The following is a 22728-nucleotide window of genomic DNA, read 5'->3' on the forward strand; positions in this document are numbered from 1 at the left end:
CCGCCCGCCGCCGCCGCCGCCGCCGCCGCTGCCGCCGGGGCTCCTGCTGCTGCTTCCTCCGCTGCTGCTGCTGCTGCTGCCCTCCGGCTGCCGGGCGCTGGAAGGTGAGCGGCGTCGGGGGACGCGTCCGATGGGGTAGGGTGCCGAGGTCGCCAGAGCCGGGCGTACAGGGCCCGCGGTGCGGGTCCGTGCGGGTGGAGCGCACGTCGGAGGAGGCTCCCCAGTTGGCGTCCACTCCAGGGGCCGGACGATGTGTTGGGAAGACGCCCCTGGAGCGGCCCAGGAGGTTCGAGCTCGCTCCCAGGCCGGTGGTTACTGGGTGTGGACAGCTCGGCACAGGATGAGGGTCCCCGAAAGTCACAGAGCCTCCATGAGATTTTATGTGAGGACCCTGCGCTCACGGCAGAGAAGCGGAGTCCTCCGCACCTCTGAGAGGTGAAGAAGTGTAGTCGACGCACGAAAAAGTAGGGGGCTCCGAGACTGCTGCGAGGCTGTCGCGGGTGGGGCGACGCCGGACTCCCAGGTTGGGGGGCGGCCGCTGGTTAGGAGCCCGTTGGAGTTAACTGTGAGAGTGTGAATGCTTGCACCCCGCTTTGTCAGGGGATGGCTGTGGGGGTGGAGAAGCGAGGGCAGGTTATTGTTTATGGTTTACCGAGCCCCAAATACACATCAGGTGTGGTGTGCGCGGGCGTTGCACCCAGCTCTGCCCCTCCTCGGGCTCAGCCCTTTCCTTCCAGCAGGAGACCCCTGGAGTGCTCGGGTCTCCAGTGAACCCCTGAAGTAGTAGGGTTCGCCCCAGATAGCGCCGGAGCCCGGTGCGTTACTCACCGACAGGAGGGAAAAGGCCCGGCTTCCCAGTGGGTTGTGTGAAACCTGCCAAGACTGCTGAGGGGGTAGCTCTAACTTCAAAAGACTCTAGTTGGATGAACAGCCCCGAGTGTTATTGGCTCTGGTGGGAGAGTTCACACACACGCCACCTGACACAAACCTATAGGGGACAGAGCAACGACACAGATGACAAACAACGGAGTTTCACACAGCTTTTACAAAAATTTTGCAGCCATTAAATGGGGGGGGGGGGGTTGGAACCTTCCTTAATGGGGAGAAGGGGAGGGAGATACCACAAAAATGTGGAAGAAATTGGAATATAGGCAGATTTTTTTTTTTTTTTTAGGCACCTCTAACAAACCTAGTCACTTTTGTAGTTTAGGAACAATAAATTCAACTCTGTGTAACTGGATTTGCTCCTATGTTTCCGATTGGTAAACTTAAAGGTTGAAAGGAAAACTGAACACAGTTCAGAGAGAAAGGTGTCTTCTGGTGCTTTCTATTTTTCTCCAGGGAAGAAAGGTTCCTATGATCCCCTCATCCCCTTTTATCTCTGAGTCCACTGGTGCTGACAGATTGATTCACACCAGTGGACACATGCAGATTGAGACAGACACACCGAGCTCACACCCACACTCGCACACACTCACATGCATTCACATGTATGTGATAGTATCACAGGCATGAGAAAACAGTGTGGGGTTTTGTTGTTGATTGCCTTAAGGGTGTGAACCAGGGAGCCTATTCCCAGGTCTGTTCCTGAGTCTTGGCCTGGAAGAGGCTACACCAGCATACACACACTTACACACTCACACGGCTGCATGTCACCTGTGTGTGCTAGGCCCCAGGGCCCTTGTTGTGGGTGTGGTGGGTGCTGGTGCTCAGAGTGGAATGGGGGGTGTGGTTTGGTCAGGTGAGCAAGGGCTACCTAGGGAGGCTCACCCCTTCTTCCTCTCTCCCTTCCTCCTCATCCCTTCATAATTCTTCCAGTCCTTCCAATGCTTCCGATCCTTTCCAATCTCACAACATGCCTGACTGTAGCCGGTTCCTAGCTGGAAGCTGGTGTCCAGGCCTTCAGGCCAAGGAGCTGAGGGGCTGACCAGGAGGCAGAATGCAAATAAACTGTGGCAGCCACCGTGGGGCTGCCTCTAGGAAGTCGTATTGCCTTCCAATTGTGACTTTTAGCTTCTGGACTACCAACACCAACTCCTTCAAATCTGCCATATCTTAAACCCTTTGGTCTTCAGTTTGTGAGAGAGAGAGATGCCCTGGGGTGCTGACCCTGGCCAAGATCCTCCAGTCCTCCCTCCTTCTGAAATGGGGATCGTAATAGTACCAACCTCATTGGTTGTTACGAGGAAAGGATTGTTAATACGTGTAAAGTTCTTAGCACATAGTCATTGTTATTCAAGGATTAGCGTTTTTAATACCCTAGGGTCTACTCCCTGGGGAGCCCAAGAAGTGAAACTGTGAGGATTTTGGCTCTGGTGTGTGCCTGTGTCCAGGAGGGTAGAAAAAGAAACGATGGGAGAGGGAAGGGCCTCCCATAAGGTTGGTCTGAGGTTGGGGGAGAAATTGTCTCCTCTCTTTCTCTCTGTCTCCCTACAATTCGAGGGAGGGAAATGATGGGAGGAGAGCACGGTCCCTGTGCAGCTGTTCCCTGACTCCAGCCTGCCCTCCCTTCCCCATTCTTGAGTTCGAAGGGTAGAATGGGTGGACTTCCAGAGTCTTGGGCTGTGAACAGAGGGCAAGGCTATGCAGGACCCTTAGCACTAAACATCTGTTCAGCCCCCAAGCTTTCTGGGTAGATGTCTAGCCTCCTTGTCACTCCAGCCTTATTAGCTTTGCTAGAATTTTGTTTGCCCTTGGCCTAGGGCAGCCTTTTGGCTCTCTGCATCTGGGGGCCACTACAGTTAGGCCTGGGGTGCCTGGGGTGGGGGCTGTGTTGCCCCTCATGTGCCCACTGGTTAGATGATGTCTAGCACCTGATTCTATCCATCCCTGCACACTTGGGGTTCACCAAGACTGCATCCAAAGAACTCTGATTTTCTAGGTGGGTGGGTCTGGGCCCCTTCTTTATCCTCTGACTGAAGAAACACTCTTCCCTTGTCCTCTGATTGATTTAAAAACCCCTCACACACACATTACCCTCAGATTTACCCACAGACACAGGGAAACAGGGCCACCCTGTCCCTCACTTTCCTTTTGAATAATGACTCTCAGCTCCCCAAAGCCACAATCCTTCTCTCTTTCAGGACCATGAATGGGTGGGGGAGTGAGGTCTAGTACTGTAAGTGGACTAGGAATGAGATGTAAGGTGAGGAAAGGGGTCTGGCCCTTGGGGCCTCTTATACCTGAGATAAGATGAGGAGGTCTCTGCTGCAAACAGACCATTTTGCAAAAGGAGAGACAGTCACCAGATCCTAAGGGACGTGGGGAGCAGCACGGTCCCCCCTCCCAGCTAAGATGTGCTAGCTGAGTTGCTGCAGCAGTGGAAATGACCACTAAGGGTAAGAGGGAGTATGTGAGACCCTCTCTTTCTCAGAGGCAGCAGCGTGACCACCGAAGGATGGTAGCTAAAAGAGGTCCACAGGCCTGGCATATTGTGGCTTGTTCACTTGTTTGAGTTGCTTCTGGTACCCCCACCCCCACCACATCCTTGTTTGTCATGAGCTGGCATTTCAGAGCTGCCAAGGAGGGACAGTGGCAGGTATTTGGGGGAACCAGTTTGCTTGTCATTGCCCTCCCTTTAGCCAGAGCTACTGCTGCCGCCACTGCCACTGACACAGTGGCCTCCCAGGCAGCAAGCTAAAGCCAAAGCTGCCATGGGCAGGGCCTCCGCCACCCAGCCTTACACTAATTAAACAGCACGAAGAGGCTGAATCACCAGGCCTGCATAGTTTGAAAATTGTAGCTCTGCCTGTTGTGCTGAGTCAAACTGGTTTGTCGGGATTGGGCAGCTGGTGGGGTGGGAGAAGACTAGGACTGGGTACAGCTGGGCACCTGATGGGTGGGAGAGGCCCCCTGTCCCAAGAGCAAGCCCCAGGCAGGGCCCTTCCATTACATTCTGCTCTCAGGCCCTGGCCAGACCCATTGTGGCCAGAACTCCAGGGAAGAGCTCATGTAGGGTCTAGCTGCCCGTACATCCTTGTGGCTGGCTGGCAGGGCTAGGTCTGGGGTGTGGGGCATAGATGAGTATAGAGGCATTTGGGCTCCCTGCCTTGTGCTTCTTCCTCCCTTCTCTTCCCTCTCAGGTTTATTTAATTATAAATCCTCATGATCTGAGGGGAAGAATGAGAAACAAAATGTGTTCTCTTTTCTGAGATGCTCCCCTCCCCTCTCTTCCTTCTCAGACATGGGAGCTGAGAGAGGGGGCCTGGGTGAGAGCCTTGGAAAGCAGACCTTCCAGGCCTCATGGCAGGGTCCCCCCAAGACCCCCTTCTCCTCGGGCTGACACTCTGTGTGAAGGCTAGTACCCATGTGTATATACAATGACACATGGGGATGGGTGGGGAAGGACAGGAGAAACAGCTCCCTTGGGTTGGTTGGCTGAGGTAGGGAACCCATGGCAGGGAAACCAACTACAGAGGTGCATGAATTTTCTCCCTCTTCCCAGGCCTCCAGGGTCTCCTCCTGCCCCTGTACACTCTCTTGGCCCAGCCCTGGAGCAAGACCTTTCCTGCCACCTCAAAGCAACTGGTCTGGAGTTTGGGCTGGCAGTTTCTGCTTCTGTCTCTAGACTTTTTTGGTTCTCTGGATCTTTATGATACTTTTTCTCCTAGGGCAAGGGGTGATATGGGGTCTGGCAGCCCCGTGAACCTATGTGGCCCTTCATGAAGGCAGGGCAAGCTTTCATCTGATGCCCCTGCATCAGGGTGGCCCAATGAAGCCCTCAGACATGGGCCAGGGTGTCCTCGGTGTCCTCATGCTGGGCTTCCAGCTTATGTGTGGAAGAGTGTTACCCATAGCACCTGGGGCCAAATCTCTTCCTGTTGCTACCCTCTCCTCAAGGGCTCATGGGTGCTTGGGACAGTGCCGGTGTGCTGGCAGGGAAATGGCCTGCTGCTTGGGCAGGGGCTGTACCTGCGAGGCTGCACCCAGCCACTCCCAGAATCATCTTCATGCCCCTGCTCCACCCCTAGCCTTGTGACCTGACTGACATCTCCTGCCTGAGCTAGGGCAACAGGAAGCTGGTCTAGGGCTTGCTGTTTCCTGGCCACCCCTCTGTCCTTCCCTGTGCCCCTGCCCCTGCCCAAGGCTGCCTCAACACCTTGCTTTCTTACAAGAGTGGCCTGTGTGGCTTCCCTGCCTGAGGAAGAGGCACCACACAGTTGGGGGCAGGAAGGTGACCAGAGACCTACTTGAGGGGCCTTCCTTTTTCCCAGGCCTACCTCCACCTCACTTGAATACTCATGCCACAGAGAGAACGTACTTGCAGTGTGTGTGTGTGTGTGTGTGTATGTGTGTGGTGTGGTGCATGTGCATGGAGGGTACACGCTGAGGCTTTACACAAACTCTAGCTATTGATACACTGTGTCTGCATGCCCCTGTGGTAGCCGTGGTGTGTCACATTGCAATTGGGCAGCTGATTGTAGTCGGTGTATTACTGTGTAAGAGCATGTCATCGAGGTTATACAGGGAAACCGGGTGCTTATGTTTGCACTTGACTACACTCAAGACTCTGACTTGTGGCTGGCAATTGTATGTGCAATTGAGTGTGTAAGAAGAATGTACTGTTGAGTGTGTCTACCCTCTGTGTATGCATATGTCTCGGGATATCTGTATATATGACAGAAGAATGTAAGAGTGAGCTTTTACCTAAGGTGAGCCAAATCTGCGTGTGAGAAAGATTCACTGTATATGAATGTCTAAAGAAGACTAATCTGTTTGTATCATATGCATCCGTGTGTCTAAGAAAGACAAGCTAGTACTGTGTATGAAGCTTATGTGTGTCTGTGGGCGGCTGTGGCTTTGTGTGTTTTTGTTCACCATATGTGTTGACTTGTCAATTTGCCCCAGTGGTGAGGAATGAGCCCAGCCACTGAGAACTGGGTGCTGTGTGTACATCTGTGTGTTTGTGCACACAGGCAAGAGCCACCCAGCTGCTGCCACGTGGCTGCTTTCTGTGGCCTTGTGGAAACCTGAAAGCAGTGTTGCTTCATTCACTTGTGAGCATTGAAGCCTGAGCCCCAAAAAGACCCAGGCCTTGCACCCACTTCTCTGCTGGCTTTAAGAGGCTGTTGGGGTTCCTGCCTGACAGGCCCCTATTTCTGGAGGGTGGCCTGCCTCTTCCCTGGTCTCCCTCCAACAGCCACATGGTGGGGCCGAGGGATGGAGGGTGCAGTAGGCAGCTGGGGGAGTTCGGAGATGGCTCCCTCATTCCTCCTTTGTCCCTGTCCCTCATATCCTTTGCCCCAGCATGTGTATGTACATGCACTTGCCACACACACAGAGGAGAGGAGTGGGTTCAGTTGGAAAGGGTTCTGTGACTCCCTCACCAACCTGTCCTTCCCTGCCCAGGCAAGAGCTCGCCTGAGGCTGCTTACAGCTGGAGGTGGCACCTAGGGGTCTGAATAGATACTTGCCTTTCCTCTTGTGCTTGGGCAGGCTGAAGGGAGCAGACCCATCCTCTGACCCTAGAGAAGTGAGGAAACCAAGAGCAAGCCCCCCTTCTCCATCAGGGTGACCGGAGCCCTTCCTCAGGCACACATGACTCGAAATCCAAGTCCTCTCCTCATTAATGGGAAAAATGTGCCGAGATTGAGCGATGGCCAAGGCTGAGCGATGGCCAAGGCGATCCCCTCCCTCTCTCACTCCCCAGAAATTAAACAGAAATGAAGAGCCTCCCTCCCTCCTGCCCGCCCGCCTCCTCTGAGCGCTGGGCTTGTTTTAAACTGTGGAGGAATCTGGCTGGAGGGGGGAGGGGGCTGAATATTTGGGTTTAAACAGTTCCAGATGGGTTTGGCACTGGCTGAGCAGAAGGAAGTGAGGGAGCAGGAGGAGGGAGGCAGCGCGCGGGAGCGGTGGGAGCCCTTGCTTGCTTTAGCGGGTAGCGGGCGGGCGGGCAGACAAGCAGGCGGACTGACGGGGCTGGCGCGGGGGAGGGGGCGCTCTTGGCTCGGATGGATCCCAGGGACAGGAATACTCCAGCTGCTGGCTGGGGAAGAGGCCACTTGGCAACCTCCCTTTCTGTCTCTGTCTCCGTCTCCTTGGTCTCCTTGTCTCTCCATCTCACTGCCTTTTGTAGTCCGCCGCCGGCCATCCCGGCTGTCTGGTCCCAGCCAGCCTGCTCCCACATCCCTCCATCTCTGTGCCCGCCCACCCATCCGCCTCCTGAGGGCCCCTGCTCAGCTCCGCCTCTACCCCGCCCTTCTCTGCCCATCTCTGCTTCCTTTCCCCTTGTCTGTCTGTCTGCCAGAGGTGCTGTCAGGCCACAGACAAGGCTGGGATAGCTCATCCTGCAGCCGGGTCCTCTAGGGACCAGGTGCTACTGCAGGAGGAGGAGAGGGAGCCCCACTCCTAGTAGTGCATGGTTGACACCCTGCCATCGGCCTCACAAGGGGGCCCGGGGCCACAGCTGCTTCTTCCACCGGCTGGGTGCTCCAAGTTCCTCCACTCAAACCCAGACTTACACGGAAACCAGTGAAAGCATCAGGCAAAGCGGCAAACCCGGGAGCCTGTGGGGTCTGGGTCTTTCTACTCCTACACACCCCACACCCCACCCCAGCCTGCACCACTGGTAATGTAGAGACCTTGCCTAATTCCAGTGCAGTGTTGGGGGGAGAACTGCTGGCTGCACTGTCTCCAGGCTACAAGAAAGAAGCTGGCATCTCTTTATTCCCTTTCCTACTCCTAGATCAGAGTTTGGGGTCAAGATGGACTTTCAGAGAGCAGAACTGATCAGTTAGAGTCCAGGACCAGGTTCCTAGGAGAGCTACTTTATGTGAGAAACATGAATGGGCCCCTCCTTATGTCCCAGCAAGGGGAAAAGGAACCCAAGATTAGTACTGTGACAAAGCCCCTATCCTGTGTGCACATAGAAACACTTCCAAATCCTGACTTGGGGGTAGGTGAAGACTTCCTGGAGGAGGTGATAGTGTGGTTGGGACTTAAGGGATGCACAGGAATTTCCCAGGCTTTCTCTATCCCCATGTTATACTGGGGCATCTGGAAGGCAGAGGGTCCTGGTTAAGGGCTAAGAGTTGGAGTCAGATAGACTTTGCTGCAGGTAATTTTACACAAATAACACGTTATAAGGTTTTTGTTAGGCACAACTCCCTGTCAAGTTAAATTCCTATTCAAGCTTGATGCATTATTTACATAGTGCATTATATGCAAAAACACAGTATATGTATTTTTATCTGGCCATCAGTTTTCTCATCTATAACAGAGGTGTAACAAAACAGTACCTTCTTCCAAGGATTGCCGTAAGAACTGAACTAGCTCTCCCGGAGCTGGTTCTGGGTCTTGGTTCCCACACAACTCCTCAAGAATTTCTTCCCCATCCCTCTTGGGTGGTTGAGTGGGAGATGAGAGTGGAAACTGGCTCTGGCTAACTGGCCCCCCTTACCAAGGCAGTGTGTGGGACTGGGCCTTTGTGCTGGGAATGGAGTCAGAGGAGGCCAGGGCAGCAGGGGCTGAAGCACACAGCCCTTTGTTCCAGGATAAAGGACCTGCTGGCCCCTTTGTGTGGAGATTAGCAGAGCCTGTAGGTGTGTGAACCGGCCTTCGCTCCTGCCTCATTAACCCAGGCCTGGGGTCAGTCAGCAGCAGACACCCACCCCAGCTGGCCTGACCTGACATCTCTGGGGCTGTGACATCTCTGGGGCTGGCTCAGGGCCTCCTCCAGGGCAGGGGGGCCTGGGGGAGTGGGTACTGGTGGGAATCGGCCTCCTGTGTCCTTGCCTTTTCTAGGTGACCTTTCTCCCCATCCTGAACTTAGTCCCTGACCTTTTTCTTCTCTTGTTCCTCCAGAAACCCTCATGGATACTAAATGGGTAACATCTGAGTTGGCATGGACATCTCATCCAGAAAGTGGGGTAAGACCTTCCCACCATCTCCTGAGCATGGGTTGCCAGCAAGGCCACCTCTTACTTCCCCATGCCAGTCCCTCCTCACCTTCCCAGGGCCTGTTGCCCTCTGCCTGTTGCCCTCACCCCTTTGACATCTCCTATCTTCTTCAGCTGTCATCTTCCTTCTTGCCTGATGGTCCTTCTCTATGGGTGTTTTTATCTCTCACTCTTCTGCCTGCTGCCTTACACACACACCATATTTATCCCATTTTTCTTCTGCTAACCTCTCAGCCTGTTTTCAGCCTGTGCCCATCCCTCTCATGCTGACAGCCCTTCATATGCCTGTCCTGATCATCTCCCTATTTCCTGGGTCCCTGGAAAGATCACTGGCTTGGGAATCAAGAAAAATTGGTTCCAGATCTCTAACTTGCTGTGTGACTTTGAGTAAGTCCTTTACCTCTCTGGTATTCTATTTCTTGACCATTAGATTTCTGTAGTTGTGACTTCTCTAAAATATCTTAGTTACCTCCTTGGATTGCTTTCATGCCTGCACTGAGCTCTAAAACAGTGGGGCAGGGTGGCACACCTCATCCTCACCTTCAGCCTACAGGTCCTGATTTAATATTGCATAGCCTCATTTAATTCCAATCAGCCCTATTTTACAGAGGAGGAAACTGAAGCATAAAGATAATAAATATCATAATTAATACTCATATTAGGAACTCTGGTGGCAATAGTGCCTAAGGCATTTGATTGCTAACCAGAAGTTTGGCAGTTCAAACCCACCACCCACCAGCCACTCCACGGAAGGGAGACTGGGCAGTCTACTTCCATAAAGATTTACTGCCTTGGAAACCCAGAGGGGGTTGCTGTGAGTCGGAGTCAACTCGATGGCAGTGGGTTTGGTTTTTGGTTTGGTAATACTCATTTAGTACTTGCCCATCCCAGCCCAGTTCTAGTGGTTTTTTTTTTTTTTTCATATAAAGTAATTTATTCTTTACATATCTCTATGTGGCTGGTAGCATTTTTATCTCCACGTTACAAATGGGAGAAATAGAGGCACAGAGAGGTTAAGTAACTTACACAGCAAGCAGAGAGCTGCGTTTGAACCCATATAGTAATAGTTAAGGCATTTGCCTGCTAACCAAAAGGTTGGTGGTTCAAACCCACTAGCTGCTGCGTGGAAGAAAGAAGAGGCAGTCTGCTTCCATAAAGATTTATAGCCTTGGAAACCCAATGGGGTTTGCTGTGAGTCGGAATTGACTTGATGGCAGTGAGTTTGGCTTTTGGTTTCTGAGTTTCACTCCAGAGTCTGTATATGAAGTAAGTATAATAGATCTGAGGAGCTCTGATAGCGCAGTGCCTAAGGCACTTGACCGCTAACCAGAAGGCTGGCGGTTCAAACCCACCAGCCAGTTCAAACCCTTCCTTCCTCGGAAGGAAGATGGGGCAATCTACTTTCGTAGTGATACTGCCTCGGAAACCCAAGGAGGAGGGGTCGCTATGAGTCAGGTCCGACTTGACAACACATAACAACAACAACAACATAGTAGATCTGGGCATGTGGTAAGCACTTTGCAAATGTTAGAGCTCACTCTTTTTCACTTGGTCCATGCACAGTGGGAAGAAGTGAGTGGCTATGATGAGGCTATGAACCCTATCCGCACGTACCAGGTATGTAATGTGCGTGAGTCTAGCCAGAACAACTGGCTTCGCACGGGGTTCATCTGGCGGCGGGATGTACAACGCGTCTATGTGGAGCTCAAGTTCACTGTACGTGACTGCAACAGCATTCCCAACATCCCTGGCTCCTGCAAGGAGACCTTCAACCTCTTCTATTATGAGGCTGACAGTGACGTGGCCTCAGCCTCCACCCCCTTCTGGATGGAGAACCCCTATGTGAAGGTGGACACCATTGCACCTGATGAGAGCTTCTCACGGCTTGATGCTGGCCGCGTGAACACCAAGGTGCGCAGCTTTGGGCCACTTTCCAAAGCTGGTTTCTACCTGGCCTTCCAGGACCAGGGTGCCTGCATGTCGCTCATCTCTGTGCGTGCCTTCTACAAGAAGTGCGCGTCCACCATCGCAGGCTTTGCACTCTTCCCTGAGACCCTCACTGGAGCCGAGCCCACCTCACTGGTCATTGCCCCTGGCACCTGCGTCCCTAATGCTGTGGAGGTGTCAGTGCCCCTCAAGCTGTACTGCAATGGTGATGGGGAGTGGATGGTGCCCGTGGGTGCCTGCACCTGTGCCACCGGTCATGAGCCAGCCGCCAAGGAGACCCAGTGCCGCTGTGAGTGGGGACTGGTCTGGGAAAGGGTGGGAGGGAAGGGTCTGGGCCACAGCCACCTGTCCACCCCGGCATGAAGTCGAGGGTGGAGGGAGGAAATGGAAGAATGGGTATCAGGTGCAGAGAAAATGAGGAGAGATGTGACAGGGAGGATATGAAATACGAAGATAATCAGAAACGAGGCAGAAGGCAATAAGAGGAAAATATGAAATTAAAGAGAGAGGAAAAGAGGCAGAAAATTCTTGATAAGCAGACACCTGCTGAACCTGCTCAGGGACTCAGGAGGCTGGCAGAGAGGGCCACTTTCCCCACCCCAAGCATACAGTGTGCCCCAGGAGTACTAGATGGGCCCAAGGGTGTGGGTACATCTTACTTGGCCCTCTTACCTTGGGGTCTCATTTGCTCCTTGAGGCAGTATACATACTTCAGAGCCCAGGCCCTGAAGTCCTGGCTCTGCTACTTAACACCTCTGTGACCTGTGGGCAAGTTATTTAACAATTTGAACCTCAGTTTTCTCACATGTAAAAAGGGGACAATAATGCCGATTACTTCGAAGGGCTGTAGTGAGGCTTAAGTGAATCAGTGCATGGAAAGCCCTTAGAACAGTGCCTGGCAGAGGGCAAGCATGAAAACCATGTAAGTGTTAACCATGCATCTCAGTAGCTCTGGGGTGCACAGGGGATTGGGATGATTTTGTCCTTATATCAGACATGAGGAGGTTAGGTGACTTGCCTCTCGTGGTCTGCTGAGACCCCTAAGACCTCACCTAGTACTATACTTTCCAGTTATAAAACCCAGTCACATAGGATTCTCTCCTTTGAGCCTTACCCCAACTTTGTCAGGTGGATTCCAGTTATCACCTCTATTTTGCCAAAAAGGAAACTGAGGTTCTGTACTGAAGGCCACATACACAGGAAGTGTTAGAGTTGAACCTAGTCTGGTGTCCTACCTTGAGGAGAAGGTGCTGAGGGCCTTGTCCGCCATGATTCTGTAACCTGGGGCAAGTAGCTTGTAACTCTGAGGAGTGGAAGAAAGCTCTTACTGTGGCCCAAGGAGTGAGGGGACTGGGCAGCTTCAACCTGGCTGTGAGGCCCAGTGTTGTCCTGTTAATGTGACTAGTGCCTTGCCCAGCCCCTCTCCACTTCTCTATGGGAACCTGCCTGAGACTTCCTCTCCCTAAGTGGAGAAACGGAGTGGGGGTGATGAGCCTGACAGCCTGAAGAGGGGCTAACACTCTGCAGGTCCCTAGCAGGAAATGCATGCGGGTTCCCATAGCAACCAGGCTAGCCTGGCCTCTACCCCCTCCCCCACTGGTTCAAAAGAGCTAGGAAGGAATATCACCTTAGTAGGGGACAGAAGATTGAACCCCAGAGAGGGTACATCCTCAGCTCTGGGCATTCCACACTCTGGGTGACGCCACCCCCCCAGGGGTAGTCATATATGGATAGGTTGGCAATGTGCTTCGTTTGTCCAAGACAATCCTGATTTATGCCCATTATCTTGTGTCCCCTTTCACTCTCAAAATATTCCAGTTTGAATAACAAATTGTATGGCCACCCAAGGTATGGTCAATCTACAGAACTCACATTCAAGGGCCAATGGAGACAGCAGGAAAAGAAATCAGGGAAGAGGGTATTCAGGCAATGAGCTCTGGGCTACCTTTGGGGCCTCTGAACTCCAGGTGACCCTAGCCTTCCTGCCCACTTCTTTCCCTCTTTTTCTCACCCCTCCTCAGACCCCACCCCTGCCCAAGGGCAGAAAGGAGCTACCTACCCTGCTCCCAGTGGGTGGGGACAAAGATTGGCTGGGAAACTCTGAGGCCAAGGCCCCACCTCTGGGTATTTGAGAGGTGTCCTTGAGGGTCCTCAGGAATGATTATCCTAGTGCTTCGGGGAGGGGTGGGGGTGTCACAGCTGAGTACAGGGTATACTACCCATCTGCTGGTGGTCTTTCCCCTAACTCCTCCTCTTCCTCCTCCTCTCTTTCTTCCCTGCCTCAACAAGCCCAGGCTGTCCAGGTGATGGGGCTGACGTCTTCCTCCAGGAGGCCCCAGGGTTGGGGTGGGGGTGGGGGGCAAGGGCGGGGAGGAATCTGCTGACATGGGGTTTCCATGGGGCAAAAGGGCCTTTTGTGGCTGTAGGTGGAGTTAAGCAATCTTAGCATTGCCCTCACAGTCTAGGAGGTGGAGGGGCTAAGAAATAGGCTGGGGAAGGACCAGATTCTCATGGAGGTGTGGAAGATTGGTGTCTGCAGGGCTGGGAGGAGAAGGAGATGTGAGCCCCGCCATCTTCTTCTCCCCCCAATCCCCCTCCCCCGCAGCCTGTCCTCCTGGGAGCTATAAGGCAAAGCAGGGAGAGGGGCCCTGCCTCCCTTGCCCACCCAACAGCCGTACCACCTCGCCAGCTGCCAGCATCTGTACCTGTCACAATAACTTCTACCGTGCAGACTCGGACTCTGCAGACAATGCCTGTACCAGTGAGTGAACTCCATCCTCATGCCATCCCACTCCAGGCCTACCCGCAGGGGCTATGTCTGGAAGGGCTGAAACCATCACTATAAAATCCTTATTTTCTGGATAGGGAAACTGAGGCATCTAAACTGAGGTTAGATGTTGTGCTCAAGATGGCACAGCTAGGAAGCAACCACCCCTAAGCCAGAAACTAGCTTAGCCGGCTCAGAGCTCCGACCAGGCTAAGCTCCTACTAGGTCATAGTCAGGATCAGGAACCAGCTGGGGCCTTCTAGCCCAGTGCTCCTTCCTTGTATAGAACAGCTGCCCTTCTGGCCCATCTCTCACCATGGAGGGGCCTCACATCCCTGGGGCAGCCTGGTGTCCCGCTTTCTCCCTGCTCTGGCCTTTGGTGTACCAGGCATTGCTCCAGGTGCCAGGGATGTGGAAGAGAATAAGACAGAGTCATTATCCTAAAGGAGTCACAACTTGGTGGGGGAAACAGATGTTAAAACTGGTAATGACTATAAAACTGGTAAGTGCTGAGCTAGAGGGATGCCCAGGGATTGTGGTATTAAATGCAGAGGATGGGAAAAGGTTGAATCAAGGAATGCTTCCAAGAGATGACATCTCAAGTTGAGCCTTGAAGGACAAATAAGAGTCTGCCAGGTGACAAAGTCAGGAAGGTGTTCTGCTTACTATCAGAAGCAAAGGCAAGGAGGTAGGAAGCAGCTTGGAGTGTTCAGAAACTTGGGGCAGAAGGTGGCCCTCAGTCCCCCAGCTCACTGCCTCTCTCTTCACCTTCCCTACAGCGGTGCCATCTCCCCCGCGGGGAGTTATCTCCAATGTGAATGAGACTTCACTGATCCTTGAGTGGAGCGAACCTCGGGACCTGGGTGGCCGAGATGACCTCCTGTACAATGTCATCTGCAAGAAGTGTCGGGGGGGCCTTGGGGCCGGGGGGCCCTCAACCTGCTCCCGCTGTGATGACAATGTGGAGTTTGTGCCTCGGCAGCTGGGCCTGACAGAACGCCGGGTCCACATCAGCCATCTGCTGGCCCATACACGCTATACCTTTGAGGTGCAGGCTGTCAACGGTGTCTCGGGCAAGAGCCCCCTGCCCCCTCGCTATGCATCTGTGAATATCACCACCAACCAGGCTGGTGAGGAGGGGCACAGGAGGGTGGGACTTCCTGTCCGACTGCCTGACTGACAGGGAGGCACAGGAGGGTGGGACTTCCTGTCCGACTGCCTGACTGACAGGGAGGCACAGGAGGGTGGGACTTGGGTCATCTCCCCATGGATAGAGCTGGAGGTTGCCTGGGACAGCTTCTCGGGATCTGCCAAGGGACCACCAGGGGTCCCATAGGAACTGGGTCCTCTGGAAGGATGTCAGCACCTGAGGAGCCCCTGATGAGCCCCTGCTCTTCCCCTAGCCCCGTCCGAAGTGCCTACACTACACCTGCACAGCAGCTCAGGCAGCAGCCTGACCCTGTCCTGGGCCCCCCCAGAGAGGCCCAATGGAGTTATCCTGGACTACGAGATGAAGTACTTTGAGAAGGTGAGCATCTCAAGGGGCAGGAGGAGGCCCTGGGCTGAGCTGGGACAAGAAGATCACCTCCAAATGGTGTAGGGGCCTATAGAGTAAGGCCTTGGATGCTGAGGGAGCTATGGAGCAGGCCCGGGTGTAGGCAGGGACTGGGTGGCCTCAGCTACTGAGGATGCCTCCTTCCACTTGCCATTGCAGAGTGAGGGCATCGCCTCCACTGTGACCAGCCAGAAGAACTCTGTGCAGCTGGATGGGCTGCGGCCTGATGCCCGCTATGTGGTCCAGGTCCGGGCCCGCACAGTGGCTGGCTATGGGCAGTACAGCCACCCAGCTGAGTTTGAGACCACAAGTGAGAGAGGTACATAGCTCTCCCGTCATTGCCCCAGTCCATATTTACTATCCCTCCCCTGACCAATCCCTCTTGTCTCCAGGCTCTGGTGCCCAGCAGCTCCATGAGCAGCTCCCCCTCATTGTGGGTTCAGCCACGGCAGGGCTCGTCTTCCTGGTGGCTATCGTGGTCATTGCTGTTATCTGCCTCAGGTACTCCCAGCCCCAAGGCTACTCCCGTGGCTGATTAGATTTCCCTTTAGCAACCCAGAGCCTCCCTGGTCCCAGTCTCTTCTTGCTGGATGGGCCCTCTCTAGTCCATGCTTTCGTCCTTTATCTTGTCCCCTGTTGCCTGAATCTACTGGCACATTCCCTCAGAGATCAAGCCCACTGAGTCCCTTGCTGGAGTCCCACTGGCTTCTGTAACAGCTGTGCTCTCTCCACCATCCTTTGAGCCCGGGGTAAGGGGAGCTGTAGAACTTGTCTCAGTCCTCCCTCTGCCCACGCTCCACTAGGAAACAGCGGCACAGCTCTGATTCGGAGTACACGGAGAAGCTGCAGCAATACAGTGAGTTTGTCTCCTCAACCCAACCTCCCAAAGCTCCCCAGGCCCCCCTGCAGGGCTTAGAGACACCCTCTTCCGTCCTTGGCCTTCATTCCTTAAGAGCACACTCTGGAAGTTCCCTCCTGCTTCCAATCAAGTGCCACTTCCTGAGCCCCCTTTTGACTCCAGATGCTCTGAGCCCCTCCTTACTCTAATACTCCATACCTCATCCCAGGAACCCTGAGTCTATACCTCATTCCAGGTATTCTGAGCCCCCTCCTCACTCCAGGTACTCTGGTGCTAGCTCCAGAGATGAATGAGACATGACCCCTGCCCTAAAAGCAGTTAGTCCTATGAGAAAGACAAGATATATATACACAGGAAACGATTAGAGAACAGTTAAGCATTAAGCCAGGTGTTCCTGTTATGAAGGGCAGGGAGAGTTCAGAAAAGAAGAAGGCTTCCTGGAGGAGGTGAGCTTGTGCTGAGCTGAGCCAGGCAGGATGAGCAGAGCTTAGAGAGGTTAGGGAGAGCATTCCTGGCTAGACGAGCCACTGGAAGGTGGTGGGTGGGGTGGGGAGAGTGCCCAACTGTGGGGGCAGTGAAAAGACTGGTTTGACAGCTGCTGGGAGGCAAGGCTGGGTAGTTGCGGCCAGTCCTTGGAGGGTCGTGAAAGGCGAGCAGAGAAGTTTGGACATGAATCCACCATAGGTAATAGGAAAAGCTTTCAAACTGGGGAGTAATACAATGGAAGTATTGTTTTAGGAAGACAGTGGTATGCAGGATAGATTGGTGGGAAAAGCTGTCCAGAGGCAGGCAGCCCAGCTGGGAGGCTATTGCAATAGTCTGAGTGTTGAAGGCCTGGACAAGGTCAGGGGCAGTGGGAATGAAGGGAGGCTTGCATCTGAGAGAAGTTTGATGTGATGAGAGATGAGGGTGAAGGAAGAGTAAGAAGGGAAGCCTTATATGGGGCCAGCTTTTCAGGGAGGTTGCTGAATGTGCTCCCATGTCGGGGGTTTGTGGGAAGAGTCTGGGGGATGGGGGGAGCAGTGTCCTAGAGCCTGACTATGAGGCTTGAGGAGTTCCATTACAGTTCCTGACCTGAAGCTCTGTCATCATGCCCCCCTCTTCTGCCTCTAGTTGCTCCTGGCATGAAGGTCTATATCGACCCTTTCACCTATGAGGACCCTAACGAAGCTGTTCGGGAGTTTGCCAAGGAGATTGATGTGTCATGCGTCAAGATTGAGGAGGTGATTGGAGCTGGTGAGTCCCCTGGGGCTCTGTAGGAGAGGGCTGAGGGGGGCTGGGTAGAGGGGCGATACCCAGAAATAGCTTGTGTCCTATGCCCTTTAGGGGAGTTTGGGGAAGTGTGTCGGGGTCGCCTGAAACAGCCTGGCCGCCGGGAGGTGTTTGTGGCCATCAAGACACTGAAGGTGGGCTACACTGAGAGGCAGCGGCGGGACTTCCTGAGTGAGGCCTCCATCATGGGTCAGTTTGACCACCCCAACATCATCCGGCTGGAAGGTGTGGTCACCAAAAGTCGGCCAGTGATGATCCTCACTGAATTCATGGAGAACTGCGCTCTGGACTCCTTCCTCCGGGTAAGAACTAACTCCAACGACTCTCCCTCCCTGAGAGAACAGGGTCAGGCCAGCCATCACTCATACAAGTCAGACTGACCCAATCCAAGTCCACATATATTTACTGAAGTGGCATGGTACAGGGAAACAGCCAGCCCTTTAGAGCCAGAGTTCACATGCTAACTCTCCCCCTTACTGCCTATGTGACCTCAGGCAAGTTACTTAACTTCTCTGAATCTAAGCTACCTTGATGTAAAATGCAAGTAGGGAGAGCTATTGGATCCTCATGAGGATGAATTGAGATGTCTACAAAATGCCTGGAAAATAATAGGGCAGCATCCTTACTCTTCATATACTCTGGACATAGTTGCAGGGAGAGATGAGGCCTGGTCTCTCCCATCTGTCTGCAAGGAGAAGGTGGGCAGGCAGGCAGGCCATAGGCCTGGGGCCAGGAGGGAGAGGATGGGCCACTGAGCCTGCTCATTTACTGCAGCTCAACGACGGGCAGTTCACAGTCATCCAGCTGGTGGGCATGTTGCGGGGCATTGCTGCTGGCATGAAGTACCTGTCTGAGATGAACTACGTGCACCGTGACCTGGCTGCCCGCAATATCCTTGTCAATAGCAACCTAGTCTGCAAAGTCTCTGACTTCGGCCTCTCCCGCTTCCTGGAGGATGACCCCTCCGATCCCACCTACACCAGCTCCCTGGTACAAGAAGTAGCCGGGAGGGAGACTGGGGGTGGGACCAACCAGGCAGGGGCTTGGGGCTGGGAACCAGCCCTGAGTCACAGGGTGAAGGGAGTGTGCCCCCCATACCAGGGCGGGAAGATCCCCATTCGCTGGACTGCCCCAGAGGCCATAGCCTATCGGAAGTTCACTTCTGCTAGTGATGTCTGGAGCTATGGAATCGTCATGTGGGAAGTTATGAGCTACGGAGAGCGACCCTATTGGGACATGAGCAACCAGGATGTGAGTGAGGCCGAGCCAGAGCAATTAGTGGGTGGGAGCTTGCTGGGGAGCCAAGTGGTGCCTTACTCTGGTTCCCTGCCCTCGGCCAGGTCATCAATGCTGTGGAGCAGGATTACCGGCTGCCCCCACCCATGGACTGCCCCACAGCACTGCACCAGCTCATGTTGGACTGCTGGGTGCGGGACCGGAACCTCAGGCCCAAGTTCTCCCAGATTGTTAACACCCTCGACAAGCTCATCCGCAATGCTGCCAGCCTCAAGGTCATCGCCAGTGCACAGTCTGGGTCAGTACCTGTCTGTCCTCCCTCTCTGCTCTGGAGCCAGCAGCCCTGCCCCTGCTTCCCCTGCTGCCCTCAGGACTCACCAAATCTCTCTCTTCTCACCACAGCATGTCACAGCCTCTCCTAGACCGCACAGTCCCAGATTACACAACCTTCACAACAGTTGGCGACTGGCTGGATGCCATTAAGATGGGGCGGTACAAAGAAAGCTTCATCAGTGCGGGGTTTGCATCCTTTGACCTAGTGGCCCAGATGACTGCAGAGTGAGTGCCTCAGGGGCAAAGCATGGGCTCCGATTTGGGGCCAGAGGTGAGGTGTTAGGAGAGGGACTGACCCTGCCCTTGGTCTATCCTGCAGAGACCTGCTGCGGATTGGGGTCACCTTGGCGGGCCACCAGAAGAAGATCCTCAGCAGTATCCAGGACATGAGGCTGCAGATGAACCAGACGCTGCCTGTGCAGGTCTGACACTCGACTTCCATGGGTGGGTGCCCCCCAAGGACTGCGCAGAGACTCTGACCAGCCAGCTGGACTTTGGGACTCTCGGATGCCTGGCTTTAGGCTGTGTCCAGAAGATGGAAGTTTGGGAAGAGCCCCAACTAGGACTTCTCCAGGCCTGTGCTCCCTCCCCAGGAAGTTTGCCCCAAACCTCTTCATATTGAAGATGGATTAGGAGAGGAGGTGCTAACCCCTCTCCAGACCTTTTGGGGCCCAGGTCGTTCTGCTCTCCAGTGGGGGATCCCCACAACCTCAGACTTGGCTATGCTTCAGTGCTGGAAGTCCTGGTGGGGTCAGTGGGGGGGATAAGCCTGGGTTCCACAGGGCCCAGCCCTGGCAGGGGTCTGTCCCCACCCCAGGTAGGCAGAAAGCAGTCCCTCCCTCAGGAACTGGAGAAGGGGACTCCAGGAATGGGGAAATGTGACCCCTCTACCCCAAAGCCAGCTGGCACCTCCAGTTTGCACAGGGACTGTTGTTCTGGGGGCTGAGGGCCCTGCCCCCACCCCTGTCCTTGGTGCTGTCATAAAAGGGCAGGCAGGGGCAGGCTGAGGAGCAGCCCTTGCCCCACAGAGACTCTCAGAGCCAGAGATCGGATGTATGTGTATATGTGTGTGTGTGTGTGTGTGTGTGTGTAAGCGTGCACGCACTGGCCTGCACAATAAGTATGAGTGAGCGTGTAAAAGCTTGGCCCTGTGCCCTACAGTGGGGCAGCTGGACCACCAGCGGAATAAAGGCAATAAGATGATTCTCTGACCCCCTTCTCATTCTACCTCCCAAGGCAGGATTTCCTGATGTCTCAGGTTCACAACCTTGGGCCCCTAGGCCTTCAGAACTCCCTGGAATCACTGGGAGACCAAATCCAGGCCTATCTAGGCTCAACTCCTTTCGTGCTTTGGCCTCATTTCTTTGAGCTTCTAACAAACCTCCCAGGGTGGGAGGATCTCACCAAATCCATTGCCATCATGTCAATTCTGCCTCATAGCGACCCTGTAGGACAAAGTAGAACTGCCCCATAGGTTTCCCGAAGTTGTAAATATTTACTAAAGCAGATCGAGTCTTTCTCCCGAGGAGCGTGGCTGGTGGATTTGAACCACCAACCTTTTGGTTAGCAGCCAAATGCTTTAACCACTGTGCCCTCAGGACTCCTGTGGGGCAGTCACAAAGAAGAGCAAACTAGCTGAGAGCTCCTTCCTTCTTGGGGGAGGGGGAGTGCTGACACTTGAGCCTGGTAACAGACAGTCTTTTCACACCTATTGTCTCTGAGAGGAGAGGGGGTTGGTCAGTTCCCAGGGTCACGTGGCTAAGGACAAACGGGATAAGAGCCCACTAATGTTAAGATGTGTTCCGTGAGGGAGGCCAACTCCTACCAAGCCCCAGGCCAGAAGAGTGGCTACTCTTTATTGAGCGCTGACTATATAGAAGGGCTAAATGCTCCATTTATCCTGCAGATCGTATTTAATCTCACAACAGCTCAGCCAGTGAAGGAAATATTTTTTTCTCCTTTTTCACAGGAGGAAAGGGAGAGGTTAAATAACTTACCCAAAGTCGCTGAGCCAGTAAGTGAGGCCCGGGGCTGGGATTCCCACCCCAAGACGGAGGATAAATAACGAGAACCAGGGAGAGGGTTAGGAAAACAGCTTCTGGAAATGTCAAAGGAGAAAGCGTGGGGGTGTCTCAGAGGCCGCCTGGACAGGCGCTGTAACAAGCGGGGGAGAGAGTGGTGTGGGGGTGGGGAGACAAGTGCAGTTGTTTTCCAAGTGTCAGGAGGGCCCTTGAGCTGTAAACCTTTCAGGGCCAGCAACAGGTTTTCAAGGTATCTACACCTCCTAAGTTAGGGAGTGGGGTCGTTGAGCGGGACCCGCAGATGGAGGGGCGTGGATAATGTGCTATAGATGTCGAGGTTGACGCGTCACATTACATCTCTCAGACTGTTCCAGGCAGAGTGGAGCTTCGTAGAAGAATTTTAAATAATTAAAGGGGGGACGCCTGGGGGTTGGCGGGAATCTGCAGGCCAGGAAGCAAGGGGAGGCTACTTCAGGTCCAGGGAACAAGGCCCAGTGAGGCTGAGCAGCAGCCGCCGGCAGCCGGCTACGTGGCGCACCCGGGACCGCGGCGGCCTGGCGGAGAGCGGCCCTTGCGCGGCTGACAGCCCAGGGCGCGGCGCGGGCTCCCAAGGCCGTCCCCGCCCTCCGCGGCGCCCTCTCCTTAATATTCCCCCCACGGAGCCCAGCGCCGCGCTGCAGTAGCGGGGCCCGGGGGAGGGGCGCCCGGCAGGCTTTGGCCCTCTTCGTCTCCCCGGGCTTCAGGAATGGAGATGGACTGAGCTCCTCCGCCGAGGTTGCCTTTCTATCAGTTGAGGACGAGGGAAGGGCTCTGTCGAGGGAGATGACAGTGCGCCGGCCGAGGTCGCCCTGGGCCTAGGCGCCGGAGCTGTCAACAACGAGAGGTGTTTCGGATGGCCGGGGAGAGGAGGGGTGCTGAGTGGTGTCCTGCACGCCCAGCGCTGCATTCCCAGCTGAGGGCTCAGATAAAGGGGGGAGGGGGCGCTCCAAGCTACTGCTCAAGTGTCCACTTCCTGCTTCTGGGGCTCAGGGTCGGTTAAGAGCCTGTGGCCCATGTCACCTGGGGTGACCCCCTCACTATCCTATCCTATCACTATGACCTTCAACGTGAGAGTTTGGGCCGGGAGCGCTGAGACGCTGAGGTGGGGGCTCCACCGAAGAACTGAGACATCGCCCCCTTCTGGGTCCACAAGGAGGGCGGGATTGTAGACATTGAACATCTGGAACGGAACAATGTAGAGGCCACTTGGTAGGTATACCCAAGGCTGAGAATCTGGAGAGGCATCTTAAGCCCCAAATTCCGGGTGCATAAAGACCTCGCATATGCCTTGTGCAGTCCACCACATATACCTCCCTCCACTTGTATCAAGATGTCCTCTCATCACTCCAGATGCACCTCTCTCCTTCCACTCACCTGCAGAAGCAGCAGAGAGGGGCGTGCTACACTTGTCCAAAGCTACACCCACACCATACCCCCAAACCGCCTCCCTTATGCTGCCACATCTTTTCAGTCAAAGACCCTCCCCCCAGTGCCACCTCCAACCCATGTACCCTCAGAGCTCCCTAAGACTGAGATGAGGTGGGAGAAGGCATCTCCTGGAAGGCATGGTTGCGGGGGCGGGGGGGGTGTGCTAACCCAGCTAACGGTGTATTTCATTTGAAAGACCTAAAATGAATCTTCAGACCCCTAAGCAGGATTGCAAAGAGGGGTGGGCCCATGGTCAGGACAGAAGAATGAGGGCACCTACTCTGTCCTGTCTTGGTTGACTATAACTCTTGGGGGCAGATAATTAGATCTCTGACATAGTAGGGGAGAGAGAAGTAGAGTGGAACAGCTCCCCC

The 22728-nt window shown here is 54.4% G+C and overlaps 1 protein-coding gene across 1 annotated transcript; it reads left to right on the forward strand.

The window, feature by feature from the left end:
- The first annotated feature begins 16 nt into the window (after positions 1–16).
- EPHB3 (EPH receptor B3) lies at positions 17–19294 on the forward strand. Its single transcript, XM_007935957.2, has 16 exons — positions 17–104; positions 8803–8867; positions 10461–11133; positions 13450–13605; positions 14391–14741; positions 15015–15139; positions 15326–15485; positions 15559–15667; positions 15970–16022; positions 17139–17261; positions 17352–17599; positions 18072–18287; positions 18399–18548; positions 18638–18831; positions 18936–19091; positions 19186–19294. Exons 2-16 carry the CDS (start codon positions 8811–8813, stop codon positions 19292–19294), a joined length of 2880 nt encoding a protein of 959 aa, XP_007934148.1. The 5' UTR covers positions 17–104; positions 8803–8810.
- The last annotated feature ends 3434 nt before the right edge of the window (positions 19295–22728 follow it).

Source organism: Orycteropus afer, unplaced genomic scaffold (assembly GCF_000298275.1).
Source record: "Orycteropus afer afer isolate SDZICR_OR568_19922 unplaced genomic scaffold, OryAfe1.0 scaffold00032, whole genome shotgun sequence".
In the NCBI taxonomy this organism is placed as follows: Eukaryota; Metazoa; Chordata; class Mammalia; order Tubulidentata; family Orycteropodidae; genus Orycteropus; species Orycteropus afer.